This window comes from Columba livia, chromosome 2 (assembly GCF_036013475.1).
Source record: "Columba livia isolate bColLiv1 breed racing homer chromosome 2, bColLiv1.pat.W.v2, whole genome shotgun sequence".
Taxonomy (NCBI): Eukaryota; Metazoa; Chordata; class Aves; order Columbiformes; family Columbidae; genus Columba; species Columba livia.
This window is the reverse complement of record NC_088603.1, coordinates 41,246,889-41,271,338: the sequence shown is the minus strand read 5'-3', so window position 1 is coordinate 41,271,338 and position 24,450 is coordinate 41,246,889. Positions and strand designations below refer to the sequence as shown.

General features: G+C 39.3%; 1 protein-coding gene across 11 annotated transcripts in view; it reads left to right on the top strand.

Moving 5' to 3' along the window:
* THRB (thyroid hormone receptor beta) overlaps positions 1-24,450 on the top strand; it is a 163,091-nt gene that overhangs the window by 102,547 nt on the left and 36,094 nt on the right. For 10 of the 11 annotated variants that reach the window (XM_065051570.1, XM_065051573.1, XM_065051568.1 and 7 more), the window contains one exon: positions 7,356-7,420. In XM_065051570.1, coding sequence (XP_064907642.1) covers positions 7,414-7,420 — 7 coding nt within the window. In that variant the 5' untranslated portion in view covers positions 7,356-7,413. Of the gene's footprint in view, positions 1-7,355; positions 7,421-20,538; positions 21,089-24,450 lie in introns of those variants that run through there. The other variant, XM_021298314.2, reaches the window with a different exon arrangement.

The window sequence follows — 24,450 nt, the reverse complement described above, 5'->3', positions numbered from 1 at the left end:
AAAAGCTCTTATCTAAATGAAACTCCCATGCTCTGGAGAATGAACATGTAAGCCATGAAGTGTCACACAGGCTCTTAAAAAGACACAGGAATAATCACTTAAACACGAGGTCTTATATATTATCCCTTTTGCTTTTCTGTCATCCATGTCCCTCCAGGATCCTCGCCCAACTGGATATTTATGCAAGTAAGTAGAGGTCTTTCTGAATTAAGGCCTACATTTCTAACGATATAGACATCACTTAATGCACAGATCAGCTACTCTTTGGCAAATCTGGCTAGCTTGCACTGGAACGCTTCAATGTCAACAAAGTCCCCCACAGGGAATGAAACGCTGGTTATCAAAATAGTGGCTGAACAGGCCTCCTTCCAGTTCTGTGCTCCTCTCATGCCCTCCTGTGTACACATGCAGTAGCCCAGAGCACAGTGCTCCAGAGCTGGCATTTCTGCAAAGGGATGGAGGAGAGCAAAGAGGAGGCTACAACCCACTATGCTAACAGAGTTGTAAGCCAGATATAAGCAGATTTCTTAGATCCTTTATGTTGTAGGGCCAGTCAACAGCTCCACACCGTGATAATAAGCGATTTGAGATTACTCTGTGAGATGACATTACTAATTTCTGTAAGTACGGGGGGAGAGAAGCGCTATGTACTCAGTTTTCTGCTTGATGCCCAGGTGGTTTAAAGGTCATGTTAGTCTTCCTCCGCTTGCTTTCCATGATACCTATGAGACTGCCTTTCTAGCATGTTCAGGCTGCTGGGAAACAGACAGAAATACTGAAACGCCTTTCTTTTTGGCTATGATCAAACCAAGTATTATATTTTCCATTAGCTTATAAAGGTTAAATTTACCCAAATACAGTAAGACATTAAGTTCTCATGAAATCATAAAAACAACTTTTATCTTGCTTTTATCTTGCAGTATTACGTTTTGTGGTGCTGTGCCTATTTTCTGCAGATAGGTTCAACACAACATCTTTGTCATTCATCCTGTCCTGCGAGAATCAGAGTCCTCGCTGGTGTGGGACTACAGGAGGAATCACTTTGTCCATCTAAATCAGCACTGTTTATCCTGCAGTTCTGCTTACTGAAACACAAGTGCTTTCAAAAACATGTCAAGCAGTGAGCTCACTGTTATAACTTCCCAGGCTTATTGTCTGCATATTATAATTTTCTGGCTTTCACGCTGCAAAATAGCTGCTGATACCTGCACAGAACTGAGCACATATTCTATTATGGTCTGATCCTGCCTGGTGCAGAGCGTCCATAATCTTGAGTTGTTAGGTCTTAGCAATTTGTAGAGTATTTAAGAAGCAAGTTAAAATAGGAAATTCTGAGCCTACAAGGTAAACGTGTTCTAAAGAGCACACGTTGAGAGTATCAACTGTGTGAGAGGGAAGGAACGGCATTACACAGAACTACTGGACATCCAGATTAGAAAGCTCAGTAGCTCCTTGCCTTTCGATCGAGTGCTTCAGGGTGGACTGCAAATGTTTAGACAGATAGCGCACTGTGGTTTAGATTTTATGCTTTATTGCACATTTTTATGTCCTCATGAGTTGAACTACACTAGCGGTAAAAAGCATTAGTCAAAGTCTGCTTCTGAGCTTGTGCCTACACTCCAGTTCTGATGGGGGCTTTTCATTAACCCTATCTATAAAACTAGATAGATTTTTGTTTCTCATATGATGCACAGTTGCGTAGTAGGTTTTATATGGGAGAGAATACTGCTTGTTCATTATATGGGTATCATGCACCGTAAGCCGTAGCCTAGTAGATTTTTCATGAATATATGTGTTAGTAAAAAACCCTCTGTATGACCTTTCTTCTAAAATATTAGTTTTGCTGTCCTGTTAAATATTGAGATGTTAAATATTGAAACAAGTTTAGACGTTCAGTTAGACATCAATATAGCCTATAGGTTACCTTTCATTTTTTCTGATGTGGGGTCACTACTACAGTAGTGGTACTTTTTGGTACTTTTTTCACTAAAGATGAAGGTAAAAGTGAAAGCAATTTTTGCAGAGGGAGCTTCCAGAACAAAATATTCAGACAACATATCCAGTAATTCATCATCCCGCAGCCAAGATAGTCCCCAAGAAAAACAAAAAGTGCTGTAACTTGTGGCAGGGCAGAGCGTGAGGGACCAGCATCCTTCATCCATTCAGTCTGATTGTGCCAGAGCTTTCTCCTGCACCCCATTACAAAACCTGTGTGCTCTGCTCTCCCGCTCTGCACCCTCCCCTGCTCCCCACTACATCCCAGGACCTGGGTGGGCTTGCACCTGCCCTCAGGTCTGCGAGCAGCCCTCCCCTCCTCTCAGCACAAAGCTTTTCTCCTTGGAGGCAGCCCAGCTCCCGGTGAGCCAGAAACAGTGAGTGTTGTGTAAGAGCGTTGTATAAGGGTGCCAGAGATGAGCCAGAGATAGGTATCTGGCGTTGCAGGTAGGGTTACAGGAGGGACTTGTGCAGATGAGCCAGGTCGTCTCGTGGTTGCCCCTCTGGCTTTCAAAAGGGCATGTCAAGGAGTGGTCTGGTGAGGAGCAAGTAGCTGGGTGGCTTGTCAGTGCTTCTGAAAGGTGCAGAATCCTTCTTCCCACCCGTTCCTGCCTTGAGAAGAGACAGGAGGCAGCAGTGCTGGTCCCTGGTGCTGCCTGGGGCAGCTGCTTGCTGAGTGGGAAGAGAAGCCTGATACTCACCGGGAAGCATTCGGTTCGTGATATGGGCAGGGACTGGGATTCAAACCATTAAATTAGTGTGCCCCTGGCCTCAAAGGGAGGCGCAACCACCACCTAAACCGGAAGCAACAGAGTAAGATTAAAAACACCTGCCTAAGGTTGGACTAGATGACCTTTGAATGTCCCTTCCAACCCATACTGTTCTGTGATTCTATGATCCCCGAGCAGTGCGACCCTTTTTCATACCCATTGGTTAGTCCAATGCATTTGTGTGAAGGAGGAGGCACTTTGTGAGGATGAGAGAATGCTTAACCACAGTGATTAATGTTAATTGGTTAATTGCCTTTCATTATGGGAAAAGAAAGTAAGTGCAGTAACTGGCAATATGGCTTGACAGTGTTTCTAGATTGGAGAATGAAGCCTGAGAATCAGTTCTGAATACAACCTTGTCAGACCAGTGGAGATTAAGAACCCAAAGATGTCTTTCTTGATTTTGGGCAAAACAGGAATATTCTTTTCCTGATGCAGGACCATGGATCTGAAACACAACTCAGTATCAGAATAGAATGAGCATTTTGCTACTTTTATTTGAGATATCCAGTGTGAATGTGAGGACCAGCTAAAACAAAACAAACAGAGAACTTGAGGTTCAACTTGGGGTTGAACTTGAGTGATGGAGGAAGAGCACGCTGCCTGGTCTGCTGCCTCCACTCTCCGGTGGGCTGATCACGCGGGATGTGAGACAGCAACCTCTGAAGTTAGTGCTGCCTGCTCAGGGCTTGTGAGTCAAAGCCATGAGACCTCAGCAAGCTCTTTGTGGGCAAATGCGCGCTCAATGCACAGAAAATAATCTAATGAAGCCTGCTTCCTGTGATGTTAGCAAAGCTTAACCATAAAAATTGTGTCACTTTTGGCAACTTATTCTGCAGTTTCCGTGAAGAGTCCCAGACATTTTTGGCCTGATGCGGCAGAGCTTCTCCTGTGACTCATCCACCTCCTTCCCATTTGTGTCTGTTCACCTACTTTTTAGTTGTAAACTCTGAAAAAGAATCTGATTTCCTCCAGCATCTTCTGTATCTATGCCTTCAAGAGGAACCTGATGTAATTATTGTAGACACCACTTATTCTTCTTGCTCATGTAAAGTAGCAGCCATGCTGGGCCTTCAGAAGACAGCCACGGTTTTGGGTGCCAGAATGGATAAATAGTTCTGTACTTCCACTATTCCACCCATGCGCCACTTTCCTTAAAGGAAAAATAGGAAATTACTTATGGCATATAAAGTGCAGGATAAAATCATCCTTTTGAAAACATTTCTGATACATTTGGAATGATTATTAAAATCACCATCAGGTACAAAGCAGGAATTACACATGGGCTCATTTACTGTATATCTTTTGGCAGTTAATAAATCAGCCTAGTGGAGATGCTAGGTGCATGAGATGCTGTACATTCACACTGCAACACCAAGACCTGCCCTGAGAAACTTATTTTGTAGGCGAGTATGAAGAGAAAAAGATGGCACACACTCTCCATTTTAAACTGTGGGATGCAGGAAGGCTGTGCCAAAGCCAGATACATTAGTGTAATGCTTTAAACAAAAGACTATCTTTTCCTACAGTCATTTCATAATTAGTTTTTTTACACAAGTGACAGCTTCCTTCATGCCAAGTCCTAGTCTCATCAGGGAAAATGGCAAAACTCCCAGGATAGCTAAAATTTTTCTCTTTATACAGAATTCATTGAAGAACTTTGTATTTCTCTTTTTTAATAGACTGGCGCAAACCCAATAATTTAAGGATTAGTAACTAATTATTTACAGGAGGAGCAGAATTTTTATTTAAACCACTCAATTGTTTACTTCAAGAGCACTTGTGTGTCACTGAGTCACCAAACCACAATTAAATTCTGGGAAATGTCTTATTGTTGAGGTTCACAGGGTCCCATGACATGGTGGGGTGGTTCAGAGTCTGATTTTAATTGAAGGCCTCATCTAAATTTGTATCCTCTTTAATCTCTTGATTGACAGACTGTGAAGGATTTTGAAGTTCCACAAGATGTCAGTAGCAGAAGAAAGGTCTTGTGCTGTCATCTCTGGCTGGGTTGTTTGTACATGACAAATATCAAGCAGAGTATTTTCTTTTCCCTAAAGAGTTCAAGGAGATACCGTCTTTTCTGAGAAGAGCCCAGGCGGAGTCTCTTGGGTGGTTTGCTTGGAAGAAAAGACAAGGAGATAAAAATACGTTGCAACGTGTGTGCTGGAGGATATTTTACCAGTTCCCTCTGTAAAACTTCCAGTAGGCTTTACTCTGCACTTGCTTTACAAATACAGTAAACATGATGGGGTGCTTTTTTTTCCCCCCTTTTATGTGTGTGTGTTGTTTTTGGGTTTTGTGGGGTTTTTTTTGGGTTTGTTTTTTTTTTTTTTTGGTTGGTTGGTTGGGGTTTGGTTTTTTTTTGTTTTTTTTGTTTTTTGTTTGTTTGTTTGTTTGTTTGTTTGTTTGTTTGTTTTGGGGTGTTTGTTTTGTGGGGGTTTTTGTTTTGTTTTGTTTTTTTGTTGTTTGGGGGAGGGGTTGTGTTGTTTGGTTGTTCTTTTTTCTTTTTGGTGCGGGAGGTGTGTTTTGTTCTGTTTTGTTGGATCCCGAAGCAATTCTGAACCTTGGAATTGCAATTAATTTAAAGATTTACCAGACATGCCCGGCTAATGTAATGAGGCATGAAGTGATGACAAAGATAGCGAACACATTACGGAGGAGATAATGGAGCTGTTAATTCAGGTGGAGATTTGCATGGGAAGACATTCCCAACCCCCCCGCCCGGTGCTGCAGTGCGGACGGCGCTGGGGGGCGTGGACGGGACTCTTCCCTCCGGGCTGCTCCCGCGGAGCCGCCAGGGGACGCCACCGCACCGCACTGCGCGGCCCCGCGGGGCCGGTCCGGGGGAGGACGGGGGACGAGGGCTGCTTGTGAGAGGGTTTGTGGAGCCTGCGGGGGCTGACTCTGAAGTCTCAGGTGTCTCAGCTCCCGGGAGGGTGTTCATCCCTCGCCGGTGTAGCGCTGGGGCGGGACGGGGTGGTGAGCTCAGGTGAAGCTGCGTCCCAGATACATTAATTACACGGTACATGCGGTTGCTGCGGTTCAGCTGCTTTCTCATTCTAGCGGTGTAGTCTGTGCCTAAACGGAGCAGATGTGCTCCGTGTCCTTTCTGCCTGCTGTTGGAGGGTGTTCGTTTCCATGACAAGGAAGGGAATTGCTCCCCGTGTGAGGCCGAGAGAAAATACAGACAAGGCTGTGGCTCTGAATGGACAAAGAGAAATAAAACCTGAGAGTTCATTAAGAAAGATTAAAGGACAGTTTCTTAATGTAAGATGTCAATCAGGAGAGGTTCTGCTTCCCCTGTAAAATTTCACTTGCATGCTAACATTATATACATTATAGAATCATAGAATCCTTTCAGTTGGAAGGAACCCTCAGATCATTGAGTCCAACCATAACCTAACCCTAGCACTAAACATACATGTTGTTATATATATATTATTATAACATACATCTTTCCTTATGACCAAGAGAGTGCGGCTGATCCCAGGCTGGTTTTCTACTGGCGTTTGTGGGGTCAGTTGTAGGCCTCGGTTGTCTTATTTAAAAATTCTAATGAAATCTTGTTTCTGTTCTGGACTAATGCCTTTAGGATTGTCTCCACTCGGATCGGATTGTTGGTGCTTAAACTAGGCAGCGGTCTGGGATCATCCAGCTGGGCACTGTGTTTTGGGCTGAGATGGCTGAAAAAGGGCACATTGGCTGTGATTCCTCTGTTTGAAAAATGTCATAGCGAGTATAAATACAAATACTGCTGATACTGCTGGAGGATGATGCTGTAGCTGGTATTAGTGACTTTATTTCCTGACATAAAATTAGCTTGCAGGGCTTTGGTCTGTGATACCAAACAGAAAAGGAGTATAGTTATTGTGTCAGTATGTATGTATGGACATCTGAACAAAGGAGGCAATATAAATATTAAAACCACAACTTTAGGGTGCCCAGTCCAGTTCCACATGGCAGCAGTTATCTCCTTAATAAAACATAAGATGAAGATACCATTGTTCAAAAGTGAAGTAATAAGTACATATGAATTAGTTTTCTACCAAATGAATAAAATTACTATTTACATCTCAAAACTTTATAAAAGTGTGTAGACTTCTGAGTTTAAAATGAGTGAAGAATTGGTGCAACTGTAGATAGAGAATTTCTAATTCCTTTGAATCCTCTGTTCTTACTGAACCTGAGAGTAATCAGGATATATCATTAAAAACTGTACGATAGAAACCAGTTCACTCCTAAAGTTACATATTAGACCTAAGGAAACCTCTGCAAAAAAATGAGGGAAAGTGTTCCATGAAGTGAGCAGAGACATTATTTTTCTGCGTCAGTAGCCAGCAGCTTTTTGACCTTGCTTCCAAATCCCTGTTATCCACAGCTCCTCCAGTCTCCCAGGTTTTGGACATGACTTGCATTCATTGCCTCATACATTTAAGCAAGGTGTACTGAATTTAATTTGTTGAGCCATCGAACACGGACCGTGGTATCCAAGACCCAAAATGTTCCATCCTGTTTAAATGTTAATGGTATTCTGCAGATTTGCATTTATGGATGTATTACATGGGTTTTTTTTCCCTATTTTGGCAGGTGACGTTGGTAACGGAAGAAGAACGAGAATGATTACATATCCATAACTCCCAGCAGTATGTCAGGTAATAATATTTCATAAGAGCATCTATGCAATATTTCTTGCTTTGCTGGAGTGATTATTGTGTTTACTGCAAAATACCACTTTAACAAGTTCTGAATGCATTAGTGCTGGGAATTAAAATCTACACCCAGAGCATAGAGTTGTGGGACACACAGTAATCTTCCTCAGCATTTTTCCACTGAAACTTTCATCCTTCTTGTTTTTTCTTGAGAAACAAAGTTGTGTTTTGTTCTAGATGGACATTCCCGCTTCAATATGTCTACGGAAACTGCCAGTACAGTGACAGCTTCTGCTAAATACGTTGGCCTAAGTTATTTTGTAACATGGACACGTCCCCTGAGGTTCAAAGTGAGACTGTCAGATTCATTTTACATAGATTGCCAAGTACTCTCCAGATAAAAATTGGCTAGGTCTGCAGGTGGGCTGAAGATCCAGAGTTGAAATGGCCATTAGCCGTTTTAAGTTTGCTTAACCATCTTATCCATGCCAGTTGCAAAGCATTTGAAGGCTATATATAAGTTAGCTGTGTTGGAAACCCCATATATTCTAATTCCAGAAGAGAGTGTCTGAAAAGATGTACGTATTATGTGGAGATCATGTAGAAAGACGGAAAATTTCAGACTTCGAGAATTTGGTTTAGTGTTCATCAAATTGCGTAAGAAAGGAAAATGTTCTGCTGATACTGTTTGTCAGAGCATACTTCAAGAGCTGAGTGCCATAAATGGGACCTTTTAAAAGCCTGTTTGGAAAGTGCAGCATGTGCTACATAGGGACAGTCATAACAAACAAGACTGAATCCTGGTGTAATGCTCAAGGGGCAGTTTATTTTTACTGACTGGGCAGATCAAATATCCTTTCCCCTAGAAGGCTCCCATCCTTTTGTGTTGGCCAGCAAGGGGCAGCAGCTGCCTTCACCAGCAGAGCTGGTCTTTTAAGTTTAGGGTCCTAGATATGAGGTGGAGAGTAAAATTTATGGCAAGAAACAAAGTATTGTTTAAATGCATGCCTTCAGAGTAAAATATATTATTTGATAATATGCAAAGATGTGCATTTTGTGTTCTGTTTTTAGGGTTTTTTTGCTGTCTGTTGAAGTGGACGTTAGTCGCAGATGAATATGAGATGGAGGCAGAGGGCATCAGGGCTTCTCGTGGAATGAAGTGGTTGGTGTGTCAGGCTCTGGATGAGCATCACCACCACACAAGGATCAGGAAGGAGTTAGTATCCTTAGGCTACATTGGCAGGACCCACTAGAGTGTTTTTGCATTCTTCTGCAGGCATTCTAGGCATGATGATTTCATTTGGCAAATACCTGTTTTGGAAGATTTTAAAGCGTTGACTTATAACTCAATCTCTCCAGCTCTCTGTCGTGCTCTCTTCTGTCTCATGTTAAACTGTGGGTTTGACCTTTTACTACAGGTCTTGATTTTGCTGTGGTTTTGGAGGGAGCAATTATTAGCTTGTGTGATGTGATGGCAAGAGATGGGGAAGAAAATGCAGTATCCTCTCTTTATCCTCACTGTATCTGTTTGGGGAGTAGCTTCCCGTGGAGGGGGTGTTTATGAAGAATTGCCACTAGCACTCTAACCAGACCTGTCTCCCTGGACCTCCCCCTGGCAGGGAAGCTCTGCTAAGCTCAGTGGAACACAAAGCTTAATTGGAAGGACCTGCATTTCTTTTGAAATAAGCAGGCAGAACAAATATATGCAAGGAAAATAATTGCCAGGCAAAAAAGAAGAAAAAGGTTCATTGCACAAGATGACTGTTGGTACAGCTGTGGATGACCAACACATTTCATTATGAGCAGTTTATATTTTCTGTTTCTCATTATAGGAATGAAATTCCCTACATGAGTGTGAATGTGAAAAGAAGCATGGGTGAAAGAAAAATCTTTCAAACTCTATAAAAACTGCATAAATACCACCATCCAGAGCCAGACAGGACTCCTTTCCTAATGAATGAAAATGAAAACTTAGATTCTGTTACTGAGTCACTGGAATGTGAAAGCAGAATTTAATCCAAAACCAAACCAGTTGCCTAAAATAATAGGCTCTATTATTCTGATTTTTTGATAGATAATTTCTCTGCCCATATGTTACATTTTTACTGTAGTAAGAATTATCCTCTCATAGGCACTACCCAAAAGCCTTCAGTTTCTAGTGCAGTCTAGAGGAGTTTTTCTGACAGAAGATTGTAGCATTTGGCCTTTGGTAGTAAAGCTAGGCTTTACTACATTTTGCAGTTACCATAGGAAAAATATTTTGAATATTTTGACATTCCAGCTTTAAAAACACATACTGGTATGATTATTTTATGGCACACATCTGTAATTGTATGTGCTTATAGCTTTTAATAGAGAGAGAGTTCAAGTTTTCCAAAATTATTTTGGGAACTTCAAAGTTATGGGTAACACGGAAAGATTTCACAAGTGTAGAAGCCCTTACTTCAAAGTGAATAAAGTGAAAAATAAAATGCAAAATGAATGCACCGGGTACAATTTTTGCATGCAGTTCAGATGAACTGAAGGGCAAATGTTGAGTTAATGGAGTCCAAACTACTTTTGCTTTTTCTTAGAACGTAGTCAAAATAGAGTTCACACAGCGGTACGGGTGGAGTTAATGAACACCTAATATTGGGACATTAGAAGCTGACGAGTGAAAAGCTGGACCTGCAGGTTTTGCAAACACAGTTTTACAGTATACTTTTGCAGTTCTGCCAGTTCTAAGTGTCAAAACTTGCTTCACCAGTTTTATGTGCACATAACTCAGATGATGACCAAACGTTGAGATAACGGGATGCTTCTGGAGAGGGAGAGCTTGGCATAATGTGTCTTGCAGTGGGGTATTCAGTCTGAGACAGACGCATTTTGTTCTCATAAACTGAAACTCGGTACATCCTGAAAACAAGTGGTTTTCAGATGAGTGATAACACACATAAGTGTAACAAAGCAATTCTGAAAGTTTAGCTTTCCTCTTTTGAAACCTGATTTTTTTTAAAACATTTGTTGTTTTTTTATGATGAAGGCTGCAGCAGATCTGATGCTTTTAAAGAACAATATAAAAATGTATTTAGGGAATGTAAGTAAAATATGTTTGGGGTTTTTTTTCAATAGCAGTAAGTGGGAAAAGGGACTGATTGGGTGCTCCCCCTATAGTTCACAGCAGCTTTACAATTGGCACCATCAATTACTGTCCACAGAGTAATACCTGGAAAAAAAGTTATAAGTATTTTAAGAATTAGTACTATCTTTACCAATAACTACAAGTCTTTCTGCTATATATTTGCACAATAGAATATAAAAATTAAGAATTTGGAAAGTATTATTTTCTCATTGATAAGATAGTACTTTCAAATAAGTATGTAGCATAGTTCATAAAAATATTCTTGCCATTTAGATACTATAGTGAAGGTTCTGGCTTTAGCATCACTATTCACTGGCAATAATCTTTATTCACTGGCAATATTCTATCACTGAAGGCTCCTTCTGTACATTTTCTCCCAAAATGCAGGGCAAGCCCTGAGACAGATCTTCATTGTACTTTTTTTTACTGGAGTGAGAATTCAAGAATGGATTCTAAAAACCAAAAAATAGTATTTGTGGAATACAGTAGATCTCTTTAATTTCACCTTCATGGCAGATGAAAATGGAATGTAAAGAACGTAATAGCTGGATCAGTGAAGTCTCCAGCAGTTCTTTCACTGACCTCAGTAAGGCCAGGACTTTACTCTGCTTTTATTTGGAGTTTCATATTTGACGCAGACATTGTGCTTCTACGCTCAAGTATTCACACTGTTCTATTTAGTAATGACTATCAAGTTAGGTCAAGATAGGAATTATAATAAAATTAAGTGCTCACATTAGGGAATATAATTTAAATGTCATAAATGCATATTTTCAGAAAGTAGAATTTAATATGCAGCATTTCTTGTAACAGGTCACTCATTTGGAGAAGAAAATTAATCCGCTTTTGTGCAACAAACCCATTTGAAACCCAGTGTCTCCAAGGGTGTTGTGTGTAGTTTCCAAGAACTGGGAGAAGTGATAGGACAGGAAAGGTACCACCTTTCCTTCATGCATCTTTTCACAGTAATGCTTATTAACTTGTAAACTTGCCATTAATTCAAATGGAAAATAGTTTATTGTCTAACATCAGTTGAGACATTATTTCTCCTGAATTTCTATAATGATTTTTCTAGATAATTTAACTTGACATATATCACTGTCTGACACTCCTCGTCTGCCAGACCATGATAAAATCCGACTAACTCAAGTGTATTACTCTTTTAAGTAATGGACTTTTTAGAAGGACAGTAAATACTTTAATATAAGGTTTTATTATGCCAGGATTCAGCAGCTTTGTAATGAGCTTTTGGGGATTTTCAAAAGGTTAACAAGATTTATATTGTGGGATGTTTTTGCATGAAGCTATGAATCACTCCATGATGGCTCTTATTACTTAGAAGCATATTTTTTGAATATGCAGTTAAAAATATCACACTTGGTAAGTTCTAGGTTACAGACATTCTGGTTTAATTTTAACTTTTTTGTTTTGAACTTTAATGTTTTTAAAAGTGCTTACTAAAAGTGCTATATAAAACCAAAAGTTTCAAAAGGTGAGTAGTCTGTATAACATTTTGTAGTGTTTGAATTTTTTATGCATTTCTTTAATAATGTGTTGGGGTTTTCTTTCCCATCATGGGAGGAAAAAAAGGCTCTCTAAAGAGTTGTTTTTTTCTTTACTTGAAACATGAAGATCTTGTATCTATGTGTTTCTAAAGGTGTTTAAGTTTAATATTTACAACTCAGGGATACCTGCTGTGTTTCCAGATGAGATACACACATTTAAAAATAAAATAAAATAAAATAAAATAAAATAAAATAAAATAAAATAAAATAAAATAAAATAAAATAAAATAAAATAAAATAAAATAAAATAAAATAAAAATTTGATTAGATTTCACAAAGAACAGAGAAAACAAACATGTATGGTTTTTTAGCTTTGCAACATCTGCTAGCCGTTTCTTAAGTGTGCTTCCTCATGTTAGTGCTGATATTTTTTCCTTTTATATTTTTTTTCAATAATCCATCAGTATACTTAGTCCCTTTCTACAGTAGGTTGTTGGTTTTTTTTCTTTTAATAGAGATGCTTTCTTTTATTAACTTCTCTTTCTGAAATTTATTTCTGATGGGGGCAGACTGTCGTGTTTGAAATTTTGAGCATCATTCTTAGCCTGTGTAGCACTGGGTTTCACTGCTGCCATCAGTTAGGAGTGCATACTGTTGCCAGTGTAAAAACGTAGTTGTTAATTTCACAAGCAAAATAGTTAATTAAAGAACCCAAAAAGTCTTCGTGGTTTTTTTTTTCTAAGTATTCTCCACTGGCCTATAAAATAAAACACTTGCCTGTGCTTGGCACAGGAGTTGCAACCTGCCATTTCATGTTCTTCCTAAGCCTGAGCACAGATGCCGCTCAGTTCTTCTGATGGCTGGATGTCGGAGCAATGAACTTACACTGCTTTTCCTTGATATACAGTCCTATACGGTGGTTTTTTTGTGCCAAATGTAAAGCTGTTGATGAGCTATAGGAAAACTACTATCCAATCAGGCATTTTTTCAATTATTTCTGTATAAACAAAATACCTTTTACATTCCCTAAATGCATTTCTGATGGTGGTCTTTAAAAACATCAGGTTTGCTACAGTGTTTATCATAAAAAGAAGGCAAACATTTAAGGAAATATTTAAAGGTTGCAAAACATGAAGGCCAGACATTCAGATCTGCTTTGTTATGTATGTGATCACATGTCTGAAAACTGTTTAGACCTGTACCAAGCTTCCGTTTATTTCAAGTTCTAACAAACTATCTCCTCATATCCCAGTTTTTCTTTCTTTTTGAAGAAGCCTTTGCATTATTTGGGCAAACTTTATGTGTTTATTTGTTGGGTTTTGGCTCTCACATGTTATATATTTGTCAAGACTGCAAGTTTTTGTACCACTTTTTGTTTGTTTGTTTACCTGATCATTGCTCAAACCTCAGTCCTTGAACAGAAGTGTTATTTCAAGATACAGGGTCTCTCTTTAAGCACTTCTACAACTAAAATCACTTGAACTGTTTCATCATCTTAAAAAAAAAACAGTGAGCTTCAATGATTTGCACATATCCCCAGGACCTGCTGATAATAAACAGGGGCCAGATACACTGTCCTCAGTGGGGAGGGGTGGAAAGTCCAGTGTGGGACTGAGGAAAGACCATGTGAATTGGTTTGAAAGCTCATGGTGAAAGCAGTGCCCAGAGCCAAGGTTTTACAAAATGGTGGTAGTGATTTGAAGTGATTGTGGAAGTGATTTGAGTGATTTCCCAAATGGCTTAACTTTAGTTTACGTATTTTTAGAGAACTGTTTTATAGTATTTTGATCCGTAATCTGGAAATGGTGTTTTGGCTTCTCACTTTTATTTTAGTAGGTTCCCAGGCATTGAAAGAATTGCCTAACATAATGTGAAGACAGTAAAAATCCATTAACATTCCCATATTGACACAAGCAGTGATCTGCAAAATGAGTCCTGGGGAGGTACATTGCTGTCTGTTGGACATCAAATTAATCTTGGCTTAAAAGAAACAGAGTGAGGTGGTTCTGGACATAAAACAGAGAGAGATACTGGAACTCCTGAATCGGAAGACTGTTAGTGGAACAGAACTCATACATGCTTGCTTTGTTCTTACTCCTCTCTGGGTATCCACCTATGGCTCCTGTTGGAGAACAGTAACCAGGCAAGCCCTGTGGTTTGACCAGAGCTGCTCAGATATACCTTGGTCTCAGACGAAAAAAACCAAACCCAACTCCTCCCACTTTTGCAGAACTACGCGAAGATCAAATGCATTTAGCGTCTATGTGGCTGTGTAGGTTAACATCACCTTTCTACTTACATTCTATATCACTGCTTGGTCCCATACAGCTTTGGTCATTAGTTTCTTTCAGTATTTTTATTGTATCTGTAGCTGTCACAAGATTCCATATTCAGATACACAACTCCTGTTCATTTCTCTAAGGAGAGCATTTCAGGTGGCTCTTTACAAACCAAAACTCTGAACCATTTGCCTCTCTGCATTCAGAACCTGCCTCTAGTTAACCTACAGTTGAGCTGTCACGTTCTTCTGGATATTATTTTCCTCTGATTAGTTTTTTCTTATGTTTAGAAATTTGAGCATAATGTCAAGCCCAGGTTCTTGATTACATAAGTATATGTCTAGTATTACTCAAATAGTTAATAGAAATTCAGTGTGTTTTTAAAAAGCAATTACACTGGTTCACACTGAGGAGCTCATTAAGATACTGTCAGCAAGAACAATGATAAAGCTATTACACTGTATATTACAAGTTTAGTAATGTTACCTTTTCTTACACATTGAAAACTCTTTACCAAGTTTATTGTAATAGCTGCACACTCTACTTTCATGTTGTTCTAAGCTTTGTTCAAAAGATCGTTTGAAAATGTTGAAATTTAATTTATATTGAAAGACATATTCTAAAATTAATATTTAAATGTTTTACATTAATATTGGCTCTGTTAAAGCAAGTAACAGTACAACAGTCCTGGATTAAAGAATCCTGGCTATGTTTGCTACCACACATACACACATGTGTTTCTGAAATGCTGGAAGCCACCGAGTGGTTTCAGTAGACATGGCCAGTTCCACCTGCTAATCACAGCCCCTTTCTCTCCTTGTATGCTTTTTGTCTTGTCATCACAGTCAATTTTACATTTAAAAATTTAGAAAAGAAGCACATGTTCTTAAAGGTTTTATTTAGCACATTACATGAAAGCATGGTTTGCCTATTTGCAAAGAATCTGCCTAGTCTGTATTGCTGTGCTCCATCCTTCTGCTTGTTCAAGGATCACATGAACCTAATTTAAAAGCTGGGAAACTCAACTGATAATGTTTCCTTGTTTGATAAGGAAGAATAAGAAGAAAATGCTGTGGTGTTATTTGGGAGAAAGAGAAGGAAGGGAAAGAGGAAAGGAGATGAGGAGAAGCAAAATAGAGGAAAGAAAGTAGAATGCTGTGAATTGACTGCAACATTAGTGAGAAAAAATGAAAGCTTAGCCTTGTCTGGCACAGATAGTTTTATCATCCTCAGCACAAACACACATGAAAACTTTACATGCTTTTACTTAAAGTTGCTTTTGTGTTCTTTAAAATGCTTGTACAAGGCGTGAATTGGTTCTTAATTTTGCGGGGATAATGTCCTTTAATTGTAGCTCACTTGCCTTTTTTTTTTCTTTAGTCATTAAGTAAAAATCATCTGGTGTTATCGGACTGGGTCCATACAAAGCTCGGCTGCTTGATCCACACCTACTGTGCACCCCTCAGTCCTAATCCTGATTACATTTGCCTTAGTTGATCCCTCTGAAGCCAACCCACTTCAATGTCCTTAGATGCTTGCATACTTCAACGTTTGAAAAAAAACAAAACCAAAAACCAGTAAAGTGCTGTTGCCCTTGCTGCTCTGTTTTCAGTAAACTGCAAATATGGGAGGAGGTAACACTTTATAGAAGAATCACTTTTGTTTTGCAATCAAGTAGCGTAATGACAATTCAGACACTGCTAATGTATTCACCTACTGCTACTATTTTGATCAGCTACAAGTTGAAACAGCTGCAGGCTGTGAGCAGTTTTGGAATGTAAAATAACTTCTTGTTGTGAGAGGAAGTGTCTTTGTAACTGTAAAAATAGCAATCCTCTGACGTCCCAGAACTGCTGATGTACCTTTTGCCTTGAAACTAAGTGAGAGCCTGTTGCTGACGGTGAAAAAAAAATGTTTGCACCCCCCAAAAAAAAAAGTGAGGGATGTAGACTCTGATGACTTGTGTGGTCACACGGCAGCTTTCATCACCTATGGACCTAGCTGTTGATTTGAGCTACCACCGTATGAAGCTGCAATAATAATCATGATACAAATGCCAGTAATAATGGTGATAAACATGCCAGCCTTGGGTGGAGCAGGGCAGATCCCGAGCTGGGAAAATGGGTGTATCTCTCAGGGAATGGCAGGGAGGATTTGATGCGGTGCCTCTAGGGCTGTTGTGGTCAGCAGGAGGAACAGATGGGCTTTTCAGTGTGCTTTGTGGTCCTCTGCTGTGCACCCTGAGCTTTTGTCGAAGTTCAGGATGGGTGCACAGCTCATTCCAGCAAGAAACGCTGCCCTCCTGGTTGCATGGCTACCACCTCATGTCTTTTTGGAAGAAACAGGTTGTGACTTCCTTCTCTTGAGTTGTACTAAAGAATCTTCCTTTACTACTGTTGGCAGGTACTAGTGGAGAAGTAGGAAAAAAAGAAGCATTTAACTGAGATGAAAACAAATTAATTGTTCCATTGTTATAGTCCTTTATATACTGGCATTCAGATAACACTGCATATCCGACAACCTCCACAATTACCCATTAGGAGTCTTTGTCTTGGCCTGTAATAAACAATTTTTGAGGGATTCTCTTCACCTGTCCTTTTAGTTTAGTTCAATGGGAACTTCATCTGCTAAAACTTTTCTGCTTCCATTACCTTAAATGACACTCTGATGGGAGATGGAGATGGAGAAGGTCTTTTGAACTGTTGACTGCTCAGATGCCAGTTATTGCTACGATGTACTGCTTTTCTGTCTCTGAAATTACTTGATGATTCCTTTACTTATGTTGACAAGAACAGCTCTAGGCCCTTCTTATTAGTCCCACTTTACTCTGGAATGGGGCCTGTGTTTTTAGTCATGATTCATCCCAGTAGGCTGTACTGCTTTCTGCCTTGATTATAGCTATTTTAATGGTAGCTAGAGAGAGGGAGAGAGATGCTTCTCTTACAATTAGGGAGCTCAGACAAAATTACATTATCATCCTTTATCAAGGGTTTTGGTTTGGCAAAACCAAGAACAGATGTAGGAGATTTAAACTGCATTCTCTGTTGAGAAAATAAGAGAAAAGAAAGGAGAAGGAAAGAGAAGGAAAGGGAAGGAAAGAGGAAGGGAAGGAAAGAGGAAGGGAAGGAAAGAGGAAGGAAAGAGGAAGGGAAGGGAAGGGAAGGGAAGGGGAAAGGGAAGGGGAAAGGGAAGGGGAAAGGGAAGGGGAAAGGGAAGGGGAAAGGGAAGGGGAAAGGGAAGGGGAAAGGGAAGGGAAGGAGAGGAGAGGAGAGGAGAGGAGAGGAGAGGAGAGGAGAGGAGAGGAGAGGAGAGGAGAGGAGAGGAGAGGAGAGGAGAGGAGAGGAGAGGAGAGGAGAGGAGAGGAGAGGAGAGGAGAGGAGAGGAGAGGAGAGGAGAGGAGAGGAGAGGAGAGGAGAGGAGAGGAGAGGAGAGGGCGAAAAGAAAAAAGGAAAAGAAAAGAAAAGAAAAGAAAAGAAAAGAAAAGAAAAGAAAAGAAAAGAAAAGAAAAGAAAAGAAAAGAAAAGAAAAGAAAAGAAAAGAAAAGAAAAGAAAAGAGAAAAGAGAAGAGAAGAAAAAGGGAAAAAAGAAACAAAAAAGCTTTGCAGAAATGCAGGCAAGATATGTTAAAACAAAAGGAGAATAAATAATGTAGTCCTGTAGTGAAGATGTAATTTAACATTTTAATAAGCTGAATGGTAGTTAAAGACATACATATCTGCTGCACCACAGTACAGGAGGTATAAGAAAAGGAAACTAAATGAGACCTCCTCAGTGGTGGTTCCTTCCAACTTAATCGTTGTCTGGCATAGAATGTAAAATGTCCCTGGTGTCTGAAGGGAATTTGTGAAATTAAATAAACTGTAGCTAGCATAGGAGTCAGAATAGTGAGACAAATTTCAGAGGGAACTAAAAAGATAAGAAAAGATTAAATTATTTGATGCTGAGTTAACATTTGGAAGTTTCACCTTGGCAAATTCCAAATGATGGAAGCTATAATAGAATCTGTTTCTTCTCATAGTTGAAATGGATCTCAAATCATTTTTAAAAATCCCACAGCTGCTTTGCAAACACAGAAAGTGAAAAATAGGTTTAAATTTTATTTTTTACTTTAAGGAGGGGTTTAGAATTCCTTGCTAAAGTTAAAAATTTGTAAGCCTTGTGTGACATCCTCTTTGAAGCCTTGCACAACAAAAGTTTTAATATTGCTGTGAGTGTATATTTTTTAATTAAAATCAAAGGTAAGGCAAATCCTCATAGGCTAAATGACAGCAAAGGTGACCTTTAATACCAAAGATAAACTTGGGAAAATGATATAGAAAATTTTGTCTAACAAGATTGAACACCCCGAATAAGGAATCACTGGCCTAACTTCCAGGACTAATAGCAAGAACTGAGTAACTGAGAATATAACTGACTTTTTCAAACAAGGTCAAGAATTGTGTTGGGTCAGTAGTCTGCTCAAGAAATCAACAAAACATAGAAGTACCTCTTTAGTTGTGAATTATAGAAATACCTATTTTAAAAATATATATTGTGTATGCCTGACTATTGCGTTTACATAAAGATGCAACATTATCCATGCAGGGAGAGAACTAGAAGTTGAAGGAAGAGAAGAAAGAGGAGAGTAGCCATGTAATGAAGGGTGTCTGAGGTTACACCAAGCCTCGCAGAAGGGTGGGTTGTAGTGCGCAGCTCCTCTCGTGCCAAGGAGAGTGAAGTGGCCAAGTTTGGGTCAGGTCTTACAGGGAAGTTCTGTGCAGCTCACAGAGGGTCTTACCCAGTCTCTCCCTTTGAGCTTAAATGTATTATTAAGTCTAGAAGATAGAGAAGTATTCCAATTATGGAAAAAAAAATTATATATATATATATATATATATATATATTCTGTTCTTTTATTTTTTTTTTAAATTTCCTGGTATTTTCTGGGTTACTTTCACTCTTCTATTTTAAATCTAATTGTCCTCCTACAAGTGGTATTCTCCTGCCATATTGCCTGCATTTAGAGATAGCTTTTACTAGGAAAACCAAGTCTGAACCAAGAGCACATCTATAAAGCCAGAAGTAGGTGACTGCAAATTCTGTAGTTAACTGCCCTATGCATTGAAGTCTGTGATGCCAGATAGTTTCTGATACAAATCATGTTATTGATGTCCATCTGAGATACAGTGAGTAGAAGGAATGGACTTTTAACCTAAAATATCAGGTGAGCTCACACTCCCAGCAGAAAAAGAGGTATGCATTGATATTTAAAATAAGATATTGAGGAAAGCTATATATACTGTCAGGGATTAACACAGGATAACAGTATTTAATGCTAACCATAATTAAGTCATCTGAATATGTCCTATATTAGCAATGTTCAACTTAAGAGATGTCCTAAGGCAAAACTTTCAGAAACAGCAATAGTATGATAGATGTGGTAACTGAAATCTAAACTTATTTTTAATAGTTTTTATCAGGAAATTACTTAATATGCACTTATTTACTAATATGTATATGAATTACTGAGTGAAATATATGTAAGATTAACACTTAGGTCCATTAAAATAGCAGAGTCTTGCTATGATTAAAACCACAGTGGATATCAATCATCAAATATCTGTAATTTGCTATTTTTCTATATGCAAGCGAGAAAGCTATTTTGTATTTGAATTTTTATACATATAATATAAAATAAAATAATTACTGTGGAGTATCATCTCTGATGTGCCATTTCTGCAGCGTTTAGTTTTGCTACCTGAAAACAGAAAATGGGCTATATTTAGTTTTAAAGATTTATCAGCTAGTGGTATCTCAGTTTCTTCTATATAAGAATAAATAAATTTGCTTCATCATTATGGCTAATCAGATCAAATCATGCAGCTTTAGTATTGTTCATTATGTGAGCACTGGACCCAGATGCCCATACTCCGGTGATAAAATTAGTGTCTGATACTCCCCTGTGACCACAACTTGAGAAGGGCAGTAGGTAGCACGAGCGGAACTGCTAAGCATGCCCACATAAGAATGTCACACTTAGGTAACAGAGTGTCCCTCAGGTCAGCCTACGATAAGAGCAAAGTCAAACAAGGCTGAATCCTTGATGTTTTGTGTTCTAAGTATCTGAAAATTGTTCACGACCAGCCTTGACCTACAAGACCTCAAATGATCATATGAGCAAGGCAATAAATTGGTGGTAACTTGCCCTGAGGCCCGTGTTGTAGTGGCGATGTTGTGAAAGTTACATCTAGCGTTAGCCTGTCCACATAGATCTGCCTACTCGTTCAGGCTTCACAGACAGGAAAATTTTATATTTACTCATACCGAAGGGGAGCTATGGTGGCTGAATGGGCATGGCTGAAAGGCTCCGCTTCGTACCAGTGCGGTCCGGTGGAGATGCACAGGAATACCACGGCATCAGGAGAGCTGGGGAACCACTTGCTTTCCAAAACTCCACACCTGAGCAAGATCTTGGCAGTGCCAACGGCTTGTAACAGCCCTGCAGTATTTGCCAAACATCCAGGACGTGGCCTCCTGTCATGGGACAGACTGATTCACCTTCCTGACAGAAATCAGAAATGGAATGTAATGGGCATACCGGAAAAACGTTTGTGTAGGAAAAGACACTCCAAAAATCATGATATCCAGAGGAACGGACAGCAGCTCTTGCATTGTCGACATGCTTCAGCTTGGACTGGCACCATTTTACGGCCAGGCCATACAAAAGCAAACTTTCAAGTCATGCCAAGTGCCCAGGAATACCAAAAAGAAGAAAAAAAGTATACAGGTAATTGGCATTATTATGCAGAGCACAGCAAATGCTGTATTAAAAAAACCAACAACAACAACCAAACAAACAAAGCAAACAGGTTGTTACATCTTTGTTTATAGTCAGGGCTTTGGCCATTAGTAAAAGCATTATTATGTGGGGAATGTTTTCTTGTTACCATTTTTTTTTTAACAGGGATAATTGTGATTTTTAGTATTCCTTTTTATTGAATTTAGTAGCTTTGTGAAGTGCACTGATGACAATGTGATGAGTACTTACTGAGGTTTTCTGTGTGATACTTAATATAAAATCATATCTATCCTTTAGCCCTTTAAAAATGCATTTGTCTCTCTCTTTATGGGCTTGATAAGCTGATCCAAAATCTTTTCTGAACATGACCTTTTAAAATAAAACATATATCTTATATATTAAAAATGCAAAGGCAGATTAAAGCATTCTTTTACTACTTTCAGGGTGTTCATCTCTAACCTGCAACTGTGTTGTCTTTTCTTCTTTCTTATTATTAACCATCCCCAAAGCCTCAGTAAGTCCACATAGAGGACTCAAATAAATGGAACTTCTTGTCGTGGATATTCTTTGCCTCAGCAGTCAGTTGAATTAGGCATTTTGTTTCAGGTAGCTTTTTTTGTTCGCATCAGCACAGCATTAAAGGAATTCCTTTTAAGAATCACATTTGGTTAGGTATTGGCACAAATTTAGTGCTGAAGTTATTTTTATTCCTTTTTACACAGGGATAAGTAGTTGTTCATTGTTCTTCACCTAAAAAATAATTGCTGCATATTGGAAGGGAGGGACTACAAGTTGTTTTCCTTTACTTAAGTCTTGCGTCACTTCAGGAAGAAAGATTACAGTGTCAGGCAGGATATCACCTCATGAAAAAGTTAAACTGGTCTAAGTACCTGATTTCTTTAGCTTTAGTTGCTCTTTACCTCAGAGTGCCTCTTTGCTAACAGATGTCAGGTGTTGATCGCTTTAACGTCTTACTAAGGGCTGTCAGGAGGCTGCCAAACCCAGACAGTCTCACCCAAGAGTCTGTTAATTATGTTGTGTCAAGCTACATTAGCTAGCTTGCTGCTCGGTTTTATTTTTGAACACATGGAACTTTTTACCTCGCAGTTTTCATGTGGAGTTGGGGTAGGGAATGACTCAGAAAAGGTACATGTTTGAAGTCTTGGTGGTTACTTTCTCAAGCGATAAGCTGCGTGATTAACTGATGTCTGCTAACAGGGTCTTCCAATTAGGAGATATGGGGAGACTTAACAAATTGGGTTGTCTGGGTCACAGGTCTATAATTACTCTTAGCAGTATTTGCTCAGAGACTATCTTAAAAGTTGTCAAACACCGTTTGAGAACTTTGTTAGCTGGTTTGTTGGCAGACCTCTCAAGGAGCAAATGCTTTCTGACAAGACTGTGTGGTACCTACATGTGTGGAGAACAGTGCAAGGAACCAGCACAAGAAAAAGCAGCCATGAACCCTGGAACAGTCTTGATCATGAAAGAGCAAGCTCCATTCTCTTTTAACCAGATTTATTCAAGGTGTCAAATATTTTCAGGGAGAACTGGATTTGTAGTGAATCTGAACATTTAAATATAAACGATGACATTCTTTGTTACCCAAACAGACTAATGAGTCTGAAGTGTTTCAATGAAAAGCACATCACACTGGCATTTTGTGAGTCACATGCAAATTTAGTGGAGTGTCATAACTGAGGCACAGCAAGTTTTGTGAGAGAAGCGGTTTTAGAGAAAGGACTAACTTCAAACATGTTGAGAAAAGAGGTGTGCTATTGTGTAAGGTTTTCCTCATGTTTAAACCAGGGGCAGCTAGTTTGAAGCTTGCTGCATCTGTTGCAAACCCAAATAAATGATTTTAATGCCAGGAAGCTTTAGCTCTTTTCCCCTCAACTGTATCACTTGCTATAATAAATATAGTGTAGACAAAATGACAATTTTTAATGTCTTCATTTCTGAGACATACTCCAGGAGCTGTCGAATGCTACTGTAACTTTACAGTACTAGAATTCCATAACTCTACATACTTCATTATTTAGTCACAAGTAGAGTTTTCAAAATAAGATACATAATATATAGAATTAATTTTTTGTTCTTGTAAGTGCTCAATAATTTTTCAGATTCTGATGTTAGAGGTTTTCTTAGTTTAACACTAAGACCCAGGAGGGTCAGGACTGATGGAAAAAGTTGATACATAGATTCCTCAAACAGTAAGTTTGCGTAGTCATATTTTTGAGGAACCATTTTGAGTCTCCGATCACAGTACGTAAAGTGAATGAATAAGGTAATGCGAATATATACATTAAAGAGAGGTGGTAACTCATCATGTCGGCACGGAGATAGCTGTATTTGACAGATGATGTGTGTTGCAAAAGCCACATTAGTACTTCTGCTCAAAAGCTGTTACAGTTTTCATTATATTTTCTTTATGACATGACAAGATAGATACTGTCTGGGATATGTGGTGTGAGCCCTGAACGTGCAGATTTGTGTTCTCCTTGCAGAGCAGTGATCTACATTTTTTTTCCACCATAACCTTCATCAGAGGTGTCTGAGAAAGTGCAGTCAACAAGAAAATCTGTAACTAGTTCAGAACGGTATGTTTAATCCTTGCAACTGCATCTTCAAATGTGCACGACTTTTTGACTGAATACTGGATTTTTATTCATCTGTGCGCATAAAGCATGAACGCAACCAACACAAAATCCTTCCATTTGCCCTGACTAGTTTCAATGCTATGTGATAATTCCCGCAGACTGACACTGCCGAATCTTTTATAAGTGGTGCACAGAGGCCCCTCCTGGAACACAGAGATAGCCAGGACTCTAACCAGGGGTTCACAGTTTGAGAACAATCAGGAGAATTTGGCTCTTGCAGAGCCAGTCACCTGGGTGGTAGAGGTAGACAGGAGGAATGGGTTGTGCTGAATGACACGTCTTTTTTTGTTTGTAAGGGACCTCAGTTGGTTGGGGTGTTCCATTGGGAGGATCATCCACAGGAATACTGTCTGGCCTTAAGATTTATCTGGGTTCATTTTGGTGGTGTTTGTAGCTAAGTCACAAGAGAAATGCCCCTTAGTGGGGTGTTTGATTGTTCATAACTCAAAGTTTTAGCCAGAGCTTTTAAATCAGGAGTTGAGGAGAAAGCTGCGTGGTCCGCAGCCCTCCTGCAGACACCTCCTTTCAGGCATTCTCGGCCTGACTTCTTCCCACTGCACCTACACTTCTGATTTACACCAGGGTGAGTATTTCAAAACCTTTGGGACATTCAGAACTCAGGTTCAGCAAGTAATTTCTACCTTTTTTTCGTACAGTGAACTGACACCTCAGACTGTGAAGTGTTCAAAC